At 45.0% G+C, this 16,198-nt stretch overlaps 1 protein-coding gene across 3 annotated transcripts in view; it reads left to right on the top strand.

Annotated features, from left to right (window-relative positions):
• Positions 1–16,198, top strand: part of KATNB1 (katanin regulatory subunit B1) — a 633,244-nt gene that overhangs the window by 563,705 nt on the left and 53,341 nt on the right. For all 3 annotated transcript variants that reach the window (XM_086945006.1, XM_086945005.1, XM_086945004.1), the window contains 2 exons: positions 2,030–2,104; positions 2,597–2,713. In XM_086945006.1, the coding sequence (XP_086801132.1) occupies positions 2,030–2,104; positions 2,597–2,713 (192 nt within the window). The remainder of the gene's footprint in view (positions 1–2,029; positions 2,105–2,596; positions 2,714–16,198) is intronic.

Below are 16,198 nucleotides of genomic sequence, written 5' to 3'. Positions count from 1 at the left end.
TTATCTTTCCAAAATCTTGGAGGCACACGTCACCAGCTGCCTCTCTCAGTTCGTTGAGTGCTCCGGCTACCTTGAGCCTAACCAAGCCGGCTTTAGACCTGCCCACTCTACTGAGGCTGTGATCTTAGCGGTCATGGACTCTCTTAGGAGCAATGCCGACAAAGGGTCTCCTCAGGCCCTGGTCCTACTAGATCTGTCGGCAGCGTTCGACACGGTGGACCACAACATCCTTCTCCACCGTGTCGAGCAAGCAGGCATCCGGGGCCCGGCCCTGGCCTGGATAAAATCTTTCTTGACAGGCTGAACCCAGGCCGTTCACCTGGGTCCTTTCACGGCTACTAGGGAACCATTCATCTGTGGAGTGCCTCAGGGTTCCTCTCTGTCTCCCCTGCTTTTTAATCTTTATCTTCGCCTGCTCATCCATTCTTTGAAGAGTTGGGATATCACCGTCTTCAATTACACAGACGACCTGCTAATCATCTTTCCTCTTAATACTCCTAACGCAGCTCTCGATTGTCAGGCGGTTATGCCACATATCCAGCAATGGATGAACCTCAATCAGCTCAAGCTGAACCCAGGGAAGACAGATCTAATTCTTCCGGGCAATAGTTCCACCCACTGGGGCCCACAGTTCTGGCCTGCAGAGTTGGGCTCCCCGCCCACCCCGGCTAAGTCGGCAAAGAGCCTGGGGGTTATTATAGACACAGAGCTCTCCCTCAAGCCTCAGGTTGGTGCAGTCGTATCATCCTGCATGTTTCAGCTCCGTAGAATTAGGAAAGTTTCCCACCTCCTCTCGCCTGAGGCCCTGATACAAGTCCTGATTGCCCTAGTGCTCTCTCGCTTGGATTTTTCCAACTCCTTGTATCATGGCCTACCTAAATATCTTCTTCATAGGCTGCAATTGGTGCAGAACCAGGCGGCCAGACTGGCCTTTAAAACTCCGAAGTGGCAGTCCGCAAAACCACTGCTCCGCAAACTCCACTGGTTGCCGGTCGAACAGAGCCGCATTTAAGATCGGCTGCCTGACCTACAAAGCTGTGACTGGTACTCCTCCCGCTTTTCTCAGATCCCTAGTGACTCCTTACCGTCCGGCACGCAACTTACGGTCCTCTCATCGTCAACTCTTGACTGCATTTCCTATCAAACTTAAAAAATATGGTGGCTGCAGATTTGCTCATCTGGCTCCCAAACTCTGGAACCAGTTGCCGTTACCGCTAAAATCTTCCAATTCAATGCTGGAATTCAGAAAACTTCTGAAAACCACTCTCTTTACACAGTCTGGCTAGCTCCCCTCTTCTACATTCCTCAGCACCACCCGGCGCCAGGAAACTTATGGTGACAGAGTGCTCTACAAAACTCCCTTAAGATAAGATAAGATAAGATAAGAAGAGTATTCTTTAATACTTTCTCAACTTTGTATATGTGTTGTACAATGCAAAAATAGGGAGAAATTAAAGCATTTCTCCTTGTTAGGCCTGCCTCGAGAAGGCGTGAGGTTATGATGCAAATCCCTGTCTATGAATATTAGTAGATAGGGGTTTAGATCGAAACCCATAGGTGATTGCATGGGATCACCCATGTACCATCAATGGAAAGCACCCTTAACGCAAAGTAGTGCATAGCACAACTTTGTGTAACTTTAAGATACTTTCCAACACAAATCCTGGTTTACGTTGGATAATAAATCACACCCTAACTCTGTGCATAGGGTTTGCATCACTTGAGGTGCACAGCGTTAATAGATCTTGGCCTGAGTCTGGCTGTAGAATCATGGGGTTTAAGCTTCCTATGAGCTAGTGAAGTTCTCTCTGTTTTTCAATAAATCTTTAATAGAGCGTTATCCACCATACAGATCTGAGAGAGTGAAGTCTTGTCTAGATTGAACAAGTATGCGTCATCTTGTGAATTATGGAGACAACAACCACCTTAGTGGAGGTTCATGAAAATGTATTGTCTTCTGTGCCTGATGATCGGACGACATGTAAAAATGTGTACAGTCAGATAATTAATATTTTTATATTGTTCTTAGGTCTCTGTGGAAACTGGATCTTTGCACAACTGTCCTGCCTCAAATTGAGAAGCTGCTCCAGAGTAAATATGAAAGGTGAAGTAATGACTAGATGTTTGCTATGCACAGGCAATAAGCGCAGATTATTGTCTTGTGTAGATGGATGGAGTAAATCGGCTCAGGAAGCGACAGAGCAAAAAAAGCTTGTTTATTTGGTGTATATAGCAAAGTGAATCTCTTCTAGATCCTGAATGGGAAGGTAACAGCCTAAAAGATACATTTTCTTCATTTTAGAAGTTGAGTCGTTCTCTCGTAGAGAGAGGACAAAGAGTACCCTAATCATGCCACTGTAGCTACCTAGGAGAGTGTAAAACATGATAGCCAATTAAGTCACCACCATCTCACACAGCTTCTGCAAGGTTTTGAAAACCAATTGGCAACTACATTTTAATAAAAGCACCTGTGATCTCTGACACCTCTAATTGACCAGATATAGAGAATCTCAGAGCTATATATATATATATATATATATATATATCAGACTTGGTTCCACTACCAATCTTTTTGTTTTTGTTTTTTCTCTTCCAGCTACATGCAGACAGGTTGTGCATCACTGAAGCTGATCCTTCAAAGGTTTCTGCCCATAATCCAGGACATTCTCTCTGCACCAGCCTCAGTTGGAGTGGATATATCCAGAGATGAGAGGTAAGATCACTCCCTGCTGTTCATTCCACAAGCCAGACGAATGAAGTTTATTTCTTCAGTGACAACTTAAAGATGCCATTGCATTTTACATTATTAGAAAAATGTGGGGTTTTGTCCTGGACGAAACCGGGTAGGACAATATACTAATGTTTATAAACAAAGAAACCCGGTCACGATTGAATTCTGCTCCTCTTTATTTAAAGCAGATTCTATACCCTAAATTTTAATTCTTGGGTATTGATAAATTATTTTATCATGCTAAGTTACATCACTTTATGCACATTTGAACATTTTGTCTGTGGTTTATACATTGCCGTACATATAAGAATTGATTTTTTACATACAAATATATACACTCTTTTACCCAACACAATTGCACGTTTGACAAATTACAACATATTTACAAGACAAATTTTGAGAATTGTACTAGTACCCTAGTAAATAATTCATTACAGTCCTACATTGGTTCATTTTTCTATGCTGAAGGACTGGTCTCACAAGGGCATGTTTTTTATGGGCACAACTTTATTAAGTGCATAAACCATTAGAGTGTGCACCGTTATGTTTGTGACCCTTTGTGTTCAAATGTGCATAAAGGGATGTAACTTAGCATGATAAAATAATTTATCAATACCCAAGAATTAAAATTTAGGGTATAGAATCTGCTTTAAATAAAGAGCAGCAGAATTCAATCGTGACCGGGTTTCTTTGTTTATAAACATTGCATTTTACATAGCAGAATCTCTACTGAATCTCACTTAGTGTTTTGTAATTCAATGATTTGAATACCTATTAGGAAACATAATGTCTTCCTAGCGAGAGGCGTCAAACGGTATCCTTTGATGCCAATGACCACACAAGAAGTGATGTCTTTATAGCTTTTAAAATGGATACATAATGGCTTTAACTTGTAATGGATAAAATAGCTGAGAAATCTCAGAACATTTAATAAAAATACCCTTAAAAGAAGTTCTCCTCTTTGTCAGTGATATGACCTCCAATCAATATCACTTAAATAAGATCTTTCTTTTTCATTGCGTTATAGAAGTGAATTAAAATTAATGCAATATACTAAACCTATGATACGATTAGTATGAACTTGTTTTTATTATGGCACTTCTCATGATGTCACCAATATTCTAGGGCATGTGAGATTATTTCTTGTGGTGTCATCAAGGGGTCAGCATTGATCAACTCCGGCTATGCCACATGATACACAGATAAGGATTCAAGAATGTACTTTAAAAAAAGCATTAAATCTGGATTCTGCTAAGGCTTAGCGGCAAGCATGTTAACTGAAACTCTCCGTTACTACTGTTAGGAGCTTGCATGATTTGCAACAACTGACAAAAAAATTAAAAATACCACTCATCATAGGAACCTAGGAAAAAGGGTCAAATCCCGACTTCAAAATCCACGCCACTAAACATACAAAAGGGCCTTTTCCACAGGATCCTCTGACCATCACAGCACCTTCTCTTACATTAACAGCATATAGCCTCTACACCTCCAGCTTTATTTTCAGTCCTTCATATCTGCTTACTTTCCAAAATCTGATAGAGACAACTATCAAATCAAATCAAAAACAACTTTATTCGGTTTTAAGATAAAACCATAAAAGTTACACATTTCCATATTACAAATAAAACATACAGTTCCAATGAAATATATATACACACAATACAGGAATAATAAAAGAAGAGAGAACAGAATGCCCAATGGCTAAAAATCATCTACATAGGGTGAAGACGAGGGGTGCCTACCATCATCAAGGGGGAGCTAGCTGTCCATACAAGTCCTGAGTTTCAATGTAGATTTCAAGAAACCTACTATACAATCTGGTTTCAGCAGCTGAAAGTAAAAAAGGGCAGGACGAACATGGTTAAAATTCAACCTTCTTAAAAGTGGTGTTAAAAAATGTCTGCTAGGTACTTCATAAAATGTACAAAAAAACATAAATTGTAGGAAATCCTGTGGAGACAGGCCGTCGCAGCCACACAATGCTAGCACCTGACCTCTACAGCTCCCTTTTGGAACAGCAAGTAATAAATGGAAAAGATCCAATCGGAACCTGGATAGTAAAAAAACGCTTGTAGGTCGACAGTGGCCCCAGAAGATATGGCTCTGTAAAAGGGGTTGTTTTAAGCATCACAAATTTACGGACACTCGATTTTCCAATTTCTGTCTCATCTCTTTCAAACTTTTTTAAGCTGATTAAAGTTTTCTTTACAAACTTCATGTCTTTCGGAGTGATTGAATCAGGCTTTGAGAAGAGATCCGGGCGCCCCAACTCTTCAAAACACCCCTTAATGTATTTCAGCCATGGTATACGTAGCATGTGATCAAGACTTAAACACTCCCTTAAAATCTGATGGTTAAGAGCAAAGTCATTATTTAACCAACATTTGAGCCAGAACACCAATGGACGCAAAGCCAGTGTGTCACATAAGTACAGCAACCCCATTTCTTCGTGAACCACCAAATTTGATGTACCGCTAGGCAGCCCTAAAAGACGTTTTAAAAAACTGTTCACCACCTGTAGTGCATCTGTAGCTTTATACCCCCAGATTTCACTCCCGTAGCTGGCGGTAGCAATGCTTTTAGCCTGATATATTTTCAACATCGCCGCTATTGGGCGCTTACCCATTTTGGCAGCGAAGTTAAAAATAGCAGCATTCACCCTTGTAATATCCCCCTTTTTTCTGTATGAGGGGCCCCCAATTCAAGCGATCATCCACTAAAACCCCCAAATAAGAAAAAATTGATGTTGTTGGCACTTTCTCCTTGCCCACTTTAAAAGGGTACTGTATCTTAAGACCGAGTCCCGACCTGCAGATATACGATTTGGAGTTGTTAATTGCCAAATCACGTGTGTTCATAAAACTCAGGAAGGTATCAAGCAGAGACTGGAGTCTCCTTGCACTTCTGGCAATGAGGACGCATCATCCGCATAAAGCAGGATGGGTAGCCCTCTTCGCCCCACATATTGTAAGTCAGCCCCAGTTTTTACCAAAGTTTCATCCAATTCATTAATATATAAGTTGAATAAAAAAGGCGCCATAATACATCCCTGCCGAGCCCCCTCTCAATTTTAAAATCCCTTGATACACCGAGGTCCTGGGCTTATCTGATGTTAGCCTTGGTTGCCCTATGCAAATCCTTCAGGAAATTGACCAAATTGTCCTCTACCCCCATGGCCCTCATGGATTGCCACAGCTGCTCCCGATTGACACAGTTGAAGGCAGAAGAAAGATCCATGAAGGCCATGTAGATCGTGTCCTGGACGGGCAATTGTGTACTTCCCCAAGATCAGATATAAATTAAGGCATTGGGCCAGGGTCAAACGACCTGGGCGGAACCCATATTGAATGTCGGAGATGATCTTAAACTCCTCTGCCCAGGAAGATAATCTTTCCAATAACACCCCCCACCACCTTTACCACGGACTCAAGAAGGGAGATCGGTCTGTAGCACAAAGTGCTATTACGATTGCCCTTCTTGATGACCTGCACAATGGTTGAGGTGGCCCAAGAAACCGCTCAGCCTTCCTTGGATAGAGGCATCTAGCCGTAGAGTCCATACTTCAAACTTCCAGGCGTCAGGCTGGATCTGAAATATTTTTGATAGCAGTACCCCGATGCACCGATAGGTGGCATCGGTGAACTCCGTGTGACACCGTAGGCATTGGGTTCGTCGCTGCCCTGACATCTGTGTCATCTAAATAGGTGCCACCCCATCACGCGGACATCAGTTCATTTCTTTCTGCACCAGCAAGCGCCGATCTGTCAAAGAGCTACCCCCTGTGACTTTTCTTTTGTCGAATCCTTTTGGTGTGTAGGGATGTCTAGTAGAAAGACCTCTGGGTTCAAGCCGTGCCGCGCCTGTCACTGTGCCATGTTGGTCTCAGACACCCATTTGGTGTCTCTGGCGCATGGAGCGCGTCCACAACACAAATGTTTGCTTTTGCTCCAGTTGCTGGGCCATGACGCCAAAGGCTTTGAGGGAGTGGCCCCTAAAGCTCATAGAGGTCCAGCACTACGTAGGTAGCCTCGTCGATCTCGGTCGAGAGGAAGGTCCGAGCTCCACTCGGGGGTTGGGGGGTCGAAGTCTTCTCCCTCGAAGTCATGGTGGTCAGGTAAGAAGCACCATAAAAAGCACAAGAAGTTGAAGCATGCTTCGACTACGCTCCTTCCATAGCGCGGGAAGACGGAGGAGCCTCGTCTTTTGAGGTTTTGCCCATGGAGTGGGTTCCTGGGTCGACTCAGCTTTTCCCACCCTTTCCGGGGCTGGAAGTGACTACCACCCCATTAAGAGTTTTATGATGCCATGTGCGCCAAACTTGGGTGGCTTGACCTTGCTAGCTCTACTTGGGGCCTAGCAGGCTTGGCTATAGGAGATCCAGTGAATTCCCCTCCTCTGGCTTCAGCCCCAGCCTCCACACAAATCCATTTCTGGATCCGGACCAGTCATACCTCTACAACCTTACCCCGGGGCCACATTTGACGTTGAGGCCGTCGCATTGCCGGCACCGCCTCCCCATCGTCATTCAGAACAACACGGAGCCGGTCGGGCGTCCATCGACGCCGAAATCGGCGTCAAAGGAGCTGTACGGCTCCATGCCGGGCAACCTGCCCTATTCTGAAGGGTTGGACATGGAGGATGAGGAATGGGAGGGGCAGCAGGATCCTTTAAAAGATCCTGCAACCCAATCAAGTCCTGGACTGGTATGAGGACCTGGGTGCTGCCAGTGGCCTGGACACCTCTCCAGATTCTGGCATGCTATCTCCCCCTAACCTGTCTACGAAGGAGGGAGCCTCATTTGGGATGGTGGTGCATAGAGCTGCAGAGGTCTTGGACCTGGAGCTTTCTACTGTGGCAGTCAAGACCAACGTCTTGACGAAGGTCCTGCAGCCTGATGTCTCCTCCTTAGTACTCTTGCTGCCTTTCAACGAGGCCTAGACAGATGTTCTACTGGGCACCTGGTCCAAGCTCCTGTGAATAGAACTATTGCCCGCCGTCACTGCCCTGCACTGGGTGACCCAGCTATCCTCTATACCCATCCCACCCCACAGAGCTAGTTGGTCCAAGCCTCTACTTCCCATGGCGTGTTTCTTTCTGTACCTCCGGACAGGGAATCCAAAAGACTGGCTGCTTTGATAAGAAGATATTTCTGATAGATACATCTGCCTGTGGATTCCTCACCTTATGAATATTCCCTGCACCAGCATTCCACTGAAAAAAGGGAACAGTGATCTTTTTTGTTTTTCTACAAAGAAGTATTTCCAGTTAAGGGGTAGGTGACTCCTCCTTTCGGTAATAGTGAACATGAGTATATAATCCATTGTTAGATTGTTTTTTTCCGCCATCGGGTTCGGATGTGAATTGTTGCGCTCCGGTTCGGCACCGTTTCTTCAGGCCCTCTTCGACGCACAATCCACTACCCTCGACTGTATTATTTTGTCGATCGCGTTTCCCATTCCCTGTGTATCGTTTACATTCAAAAACCTACGTTCGGAACATTCGAGGAAGGCCTTTGGGCCTACCCACGCCGGGATCAATAGCAGTCGATAGAACGGACTCTATTCGGGGCGTGGCTTGGACGCCGAGGAAGATGGCTGCTTAGAGCGTCTCTCCTCCCGTCACGAGCGTCCACATCCAGTTTTGGAACGCTTTTTCGGCTCTGCAGCGGGGATGTGACAGTAGAGTCAGGAACCGGACCACTTCCTGAATCTAAGAAGCCGTCCCGCGTGTCCGTAGCAGCAGCGGATCGTGCACTGTGATGAACGGAGCTCCGGACGCACATGGCGGCAGTGCGTGGTGAGGGGAAAACACGGAGTGAGAAGTGAACCCCCAGCGCGATGATGCGGTGACCGGACACAACGAGAGGACCGGAGACAGAAGGAAAGAGTCCACGAAGGTGCGCTCGCTGAACAGAAGGCAGAATCACCGGTCGCCGGTCGCGTGAGTACAGTGTGATCGGCCATGCCGGGGGCTTCCTTCGCCTTAACCAAGATGGCGGCCGCCACTCGGCAATGACTGGGAACCGAGGCAAAGTGATTCTCCTCACTAAACCTACCCAATTTAGCCTGCATGTAACATCGGGGGAGCGACTCTGGCACCTACCCCTACAGTATGGAAAACTTGCGCTCATTTCTATTCTGCCATAAGAAATTAGTGTAAACTAAGATGCATGCCTGCACTGTCGGCCACTAGACTGTATGAACTTGCAAAACGCTTGATCAGTGCTCTGCTCTTGATGGATGTGACTTTGATGATGAGGGTGTGAAGCTGCTGTGCTGAATACCTGGATTGCTTGCCAGCAAAACGACACTCGGCTCCCTACTATACCAGTACTGCCCAGAAGGCTGTCAAGTGCCTACAACTCGGCTCTCTTTTTATTACACAGCAACCCACATGTGGTGTACCCCTCAATGATAGTGTTGTCCTTGCAGTGAGTTTCCAAGGTCATTGTACACACACCGGGCGCCTTTGGAATATATGAATGTGGTGCCCTGTACCTAAAATTCTATCTGTGACGTGCTCCCAGTGTACTGAGACCTAGCTGGCTATCCTCTTGTATGGACTTCTGTTGTATACTCTACTCCACGATATTAACTACTCAGAAGAGGCTCTAGTAATCAGGATGGATACCAAAGACCAGGGTACCCTTAAAAGACTTAAATCGGATCACTCGAACCCGGGATCACCAAATAAGCCAAAGAAAGTTACCCCGGACGCACTTGACATGATACTGAATAGGCTAGATGAAGTGAAGGACCTAGCCAAAGCCACTAAGGAGGAAGTGGTAGCAATCCGTCAAGACATCAGAGATACTAATGCGCGCCTAACAGAAACCGAATCCCGAATCAGCCGCCTGGAGGACATAGAGGTTGAAACCACCAAGGCTCTGAAGCACCTACACATCTCCTGTGACCAGACAACTAGACGACTGGCCGAGTTGGAAGATAGGAATAGGAGGGGGAACCTACGCATCTTTGGAATTCCGGAAGGGTCCGAGGAGTCGGAAGGTTCATGCATTCAATTTTTGGAATCATGGTTCACTAAAGCCACGAACCTGACTTTCACCAACCCTCTTGAATTCGATAGGGCACACAGAGTACCGGGGAGAATCACTAAGACACAGAGAGGACCAAGGCCCATCGTATGTAAACCGTTACGCTACCAACATGTTGAGCAAATCCTGGCCTTCGTGAGGAAGCACAATCATATTTTGTGGAAGGATACCAAGGTCTACATTTCTCAAGACTACAGTAAGGAAACCGTAGAAATAAGGAAGGCCTTCCTTGCGCTACGCCAACAACTGTCAACGAAGGGATATCAATATGGCTTTGTGGGCCCAGCAAAGTACAGGGTGACAATACGTGGTTCGTCTTCCTACTTCACGGACCCCAGGAAACTCAGACGTATGCTTGAAGACGTGGAAGAACGGGACATGGAACGCGATATGGAAACTAATAACCCAGAAAGTCAAGCAGCCTCGGCCTCGGCGTCAGGTTACAGATGACCACATCTGAGGTTTAGTGCTCTCACTAGGATATCTCTGCTATGTTAATTCCACAAAGCCCAACGAGCTGTTCAAATTGCAAGTCCACCGTTCTGTAAGGTTTCAAGTTGATGGATGCCTCGTTGCACCGAGAACTCTACGCTGCCTGAAAGGTGGCCCGAAGATCTGAACTAAGGTCCTGGAGTCTCCTGACTTTATTTCCCTAGGTTGTACTTGACGTGGCCTGTTGCTAGTGATCTAAACTTTTTGATTGGAGCTGGTCTGCCCTGTTTGATTAAAATGAGGAAGATACCGGTGTAAGATGTGTTAAGTCGTGTATGAATGAATCCAAAACCCGGTACATTGGCAGGATTGATCAGATTAGACTGGTTTCGGACTGGCCGTGCTGGGGCTCTTTGTTTAAGGAACGATTACTGGCAGGTTTTCGTTTTTGACTAGGTTCTTCACCACTGACGCATAAACCTAGATACCAATAACCATTAGGGGCCCTATGCTGAGGGTATGAAGCTATAATACCTTCCAATAGGCTATGTGGCTATATTGTCAAATTTTTGCTCGACAGCACCACTTTGATAGATATACTGTAGGTATATTGGTTTGTTTCTGAATTATCAAAAATGTGCAGAAGGAGCGTGTTACTATGCCTAAGTTAGTTCTGCCACATCACTCCAATATTACACTGTTTGCATAATGTTGCATAATGTTTATCGGCACTCTACGTTGTGCATAGCTGTTCCAATGTTTATACATGACTAGTTCTAGACGGGAGGGTTACTGCGGTTTTCCTCACGTCGCCATGCTTCTGTATTACAGTTGGGGAGGGTGGGGTGGGGGGATGTGGGGTATTGGGGGGGGTGGGTGTTATGTTCTATGGTTTACATTTTTTGTACTTTCCTTTCTCTCTCCCTCTTATTCCTTTCCTCTTCTCTTTTCCTTGCTTTTTCTTTCCCCTCTGACCTGTCTCTTTGCTCTTATCTGGACAAGCTGTATCATGCATATGTTATATTTGTATACCGGTACCCAGACTAGCCATGCCCCATCCCTGGGCGCCCAGATGATGGACCATGGTCTCCGCCTGTTATACTCCATAGGGGGCAAAGAAATGTGTTCCTTCCATTATGCGCTGTGTAACATGTATTTCCAGGGCTCTCGTGGAGCACTCATGATACCTACACTGTTATAAATGTCAGTAACAACACTTTCCACTCCGCTTGGGACAACCTCACTTGATCGATTAAAGATTCTGTCTATGAATGTTAAAGGTTTAAATCAGCCCGTTAAAAAACAAAAGATATTAGACTATGTGCGCAGACAGAAGGGAGACATTGTACTGCTGCAAGAGACCAAACTAGATGTTAAACAATTTTACACTCTGCGCAATAAGTTTTATTCAGAGGTTGTCGGTTCTGGTGCAGTTGGAAGAAAGAATGGTGTTCTGGTACTATTATCAAGAAAGTCCAAGGTAGAATTACTGTCTTCCTCATCAGATGAAAAGGGTCGTTGGGTCACAGTGAAACTATCCAAAGATAATACAGAATTCTTTGTCACTAACGTTTATGCACCTAATATTAATGACTTAGAATTTTGGCGGGACTTAGCCAAACAGATTGCAACGATACCTGATACGGCGGTGCATATCCTTGGGGGTGATTTCAATCTTCCATTTGATCCGGCCTTAGACAGGGACTCAAAATGTGTATTCAAACCAAGCAGATCACATAATGCATTTATCAAATTATGCCAACAATTTCACTTAATTGACACATGGAGAATACAAAACCCTACTGATAGGGACTATACTTTCTACTCTTCCCCGCACGATTCGTTCTCCCGCATTGATTACATATTCATTACACAAAATGGCGTTGCAAGGATAGAGGATACTTCAATTGAACCTAGGGTTCTATCAGACCACTCATGCATATCTCTATCCATCACTAACATTAAACCGTCCCCTAAACAAACGTCCTGGAGACTCAATGAGGAAATCTTGAGTAAAGAACAAAACAGAATTCAAATTCTATCAGCCATTAGGTCTTATTTGGAGATTAATGCGAAAGGGGACACTTCGGACCTAGTACGTTGGGAGGCTTTGAAAAGTACAATTAGGGGTGTGTGTATCAAAATTCGTTCAGCAATGAACAGAGATTGTAATGCAAAGCTAGAAGGGTTAGAGGCGGAAATAGCCATCCTAGAGAACAAACACCAAATGACGAGAGACCGGGAGACATTTAATACCATGACCAACAAAAAATACGAATATAACAAACTAGTAAGCGAAAGGGCGGGGGTGTGGCTAGACAGAAAGCGAAGGTTCAAGCTATGTGAATCTAATAAAGCCGGCAAGAGCCTAGCGGCATATTTGAAATTTAAGGTCCAAAGGAATGCTATTAATGTTATCAAGGACTCGGCGGGAGTTACTCACTCGGATCCCCAAAAAATAACCGAAGTCTTTAAAGACTTCTATAAGGACTTATACGCCAAAAACGAATTGGTGGATGAAGACAAAATTCAAGAATATCTTCAGGAGTGTGTATTACCAAAGTTAAAGCCTGAAGAACAACTCAGTCTTAATGAGCCGATCTCGGCTACTGAGGTGGAAAAGGCAATTAGGGGACTGAAATGTGGGAAGGCACCGGGCCCGGATGGCTTTACTGCCAAATTTTACAAAACCTTTCAATCAGACTTGGTTGACCCTCTTCTGAGCCTCTTCCACGAATTTACTGAGTCGGGGGAAGTGAGGGGTACGTTAGCAGAAGCGACTATTGCAGTTCTCCCAAAGGACGGCAAAGACCCGTCGCTACCAAAAAACTATAGGCCGATTTCCCTGATTAATTTGGACTGTAAATTGTTGGCCATGGTTCTATCAGCTCGCTTACAAAAGGTCCTCCCCACTCTTGTACACCCATCTCAAGCGGGCTTCCTAAAACATAGACTGTCTAGTGATAACACCAGGGTGTTAGCCCATGCCCTAGAAAAAGCAAAACTTCTGAATACTCTCACGGTAGCTGTCACGCTGGATGCAGAAAAAGCATTCGACAAGGTGGACTGGTCCTTCCTTAAGGCGGTGTTACACCATTTTAACTTAGGAGAAACGTTCACTAAACTCGTAATGGCTCTGTACGCCGGCCCCACTGCAAAAGTCAGAGCAGGTGGCTCCTTCTCATCCTCTTTCTGCCTGAAACAAGGGACGAGGCAAGGTTGCCCACTATCACCATCTTTGTTCTTACTGGCAATAGAACCCTTTTTGTGGCATATTAGACATAACAAAGCAATCGCTGGTATCCCATTTGATGACTGCACTGTAAAATTGACGGCCTACGCCGATGATGTGCTGATCTTAACGGAAAAAGCTGACGAGGCTATCCCGGCCTTGATGGACACAATCGAGGGGTTCTCTAGAGTTTCAGGATATAAACTGAATAAGGACAAAACAGAAGTCAAATTGTTAAACAATATCGGGAGTAAAGACATTCTAGGCTCCTCTGGCCTTACCTGGCAACCGAAAGCTTTTAAATATCTGGGCTTAGACTTTGAAAGGGATTTGATTACGACTCTGAAGCTAAATGAGGACTTAACATTAAAAAAGATATCCACATTGCTAGATAGCTGGTCACCAAAATATCTATCCTGGTGGGGCAGGGCTGAGACCCTTAAAATGATGTGCACGCCCCTAGTTAACTATCTAGCCTGCATGCTCCCTATGACTTTCTCAGAAGAATTCATCAAGAAGGTGGACAGGTTGTTCGGTGAGTTCCTGTGGCGAGGGAAAAAAGCCAGGATATCACTAAAAAAGCTGCAGTTAGCAAAAGACAAAGGCGGCCTGGGCCTGCCCTCGTTCAGGAACTACCAAACAGCCTTCCTCTGTAAACAAGGGGCCCTTTGGCTAGTTGATGATACATCCTACACTCCAGTGTGGCTAAATATCGAAAAGTCGTTAATGGCGCGTGCACCCCTCTCGGCTCTCCTCACCATGGATTTGACCCATATACCTCACTCTAAATACATTCTACTAAATACTAGAAGAGCACTCCTCCGACTTGACCAATCCCATAAGACTGCTTCGGTGATCAAGAGATCTACTCTACTCTCATTATGGCATAACCCTATGCTCAGGATAGAGGGGAAGACCCTTTATTGGGAGTTGTGGGCGACTAAGGGTATACATATAGTGAATGACCTCTATGAAAGTGGTAGGCCTCTACCCTTTTCGATATTGCAAGAGAGATTTGAATTGCCTCACATAGAATTTTACCAATTCCTGAAATTGAAAGCTGCTATCTCCAAGCGTCTCCTTTCTACAGAGCCGCCTTGGCTGGTGAACCGCCTCCGGTTACTGTACCATGCTGGTCATTTTGTTTCTAGAGTATATAAACTGCTCCTCCCCCTGCCCAAGAAGCCACATAAGTTATCCGAAATCAAGTGGGAATCAGAGCCTAACTCCACAGGAATAGTAATCGATTGGGAGGTCATACATAACACCGCACTAACAAACAAGGTTTCCCCGATCCTATGCCAAACGAAATATATGTTGTTGAACAGAGTGTTCTGGACCCCTCAGAAACTGTTTAAATGTAATCTGAGGGACACGCCTAATTGTTGGAACTGCCAAGAAGCGCCAGGTGACTTGGCACACATGCTTTTTAACTGTACCCTACTGCGTCCATTCTGGGACAAAGTATTTTCATATATCCAACAGATATTTGGAATAACTCCTACTCAAGAATTTATATATGTCATTCTGGGCCCTCTGGAGGAACAATTGCCAGAGAATCATGACAGACAATTGCTTGATATCATGTTAACATTGGAGTGCAAGGTCATACTTTACAAGTGGAAAAATTTTGCTGAAGTCAACTTTAAAATGTGGCTGGAATGGCTTTCCTTTCTAAGAGGGGCAGACAATCCTGCGCTACAGTCAGCCACTTGGAAGCCTTCGAACAACAAACTCTGGTCATCCCTGGATGCGTCATCCTGCCACTTTGAACCCCCATGAGGCACATCTCAATGGTCAACTTGTTCCATAGAACTGTTATTGAATTTTAGTGTGTTCAACCATATATGCTTACTGTATACTTCCTAATACATGCATGCCGAACCAGGTTTGGGTAAACTGGTTATGACCGCTTTGTGGATACACCTGTCCTCTCTCTTCTCTACTCTCTTCTCTACTCTCTTCTCTCTTTTTCCTCCTCTCCTTTTCTCTCCCATCTTTCTTCTATCTCCTCTTTGACTTGATTTGATTACTGTAAGTGTCTTGGTGCCATCATTCTGCTCATTTGTACCTTGGAAGAGTCATTGTATTGTCTTTATTTTCAGCTTTGTTCTTCAATAAAAAAGATTTGAATTAAAAAAAAAAGAACGGACTCTATTCAAGTTCTGTCCAGGGTGTCGCGCTAAGTTTCCGTGGACTGACTTGCACGAAGTATGCAACCTTTGCCTATCGCCAGAACACGACGAGAAGGACTGCGACGCTTGTCGATCATTTCAATCGAAGAAAACAGAAAACACTGCGTGACCGTCAGGCTTGATGTCACAAAATATACCAGCAAAGTGGCTCTGTGTCGGATCTCTTTGGAGACGAGTCCGAACACGAAGAATCACAAGTGCAGGAAGCCGGAATGGAGGAGGAACACGACTCCATGACTGAAGCCGACTCAGATGCTGAAGACCTCACACCGGGACAACGAATTGTGAGAAAAGAGACTTCCTTCCCCTACCATCTGCTCCATAAAAAGGCTCTGGTCCCTCCTCTGCCTTCAGGCCAAGGTCGGCACTGAGAAAAGGTTTCTAGCACCCCGCCTTCGAGCTTGGCGCCGAAACATAAACAACGGCCTTCTGGCTCCGGGTCTACTCGTCCCCTTGCCGGTGCCGACCCGAAACCCAGATCAGTTGACTGGGGGTGAGTGTTTGATTTGCTCAAACGCTTCGTCCATCATCCCCTTTTGTATCGCTTTGTT

Source organism: Lissotriton vulgaris, chromosome 12 (genome assembly GCF_964263255.1).
Source record: "Lissotriton vulgaris chromosome 12, aLisVul1.2, whole genome shotgun sequence".
Taxonomy (NCBI): Eukaryota; Metazoa; Chordata; class Amphibia; order Caudata; family Salamandridae; genus Lissotriton; species Lissotriton vulgaris.
This window is presented reverse-complemented; position numbering and strand designations above follow the sequence as displayed.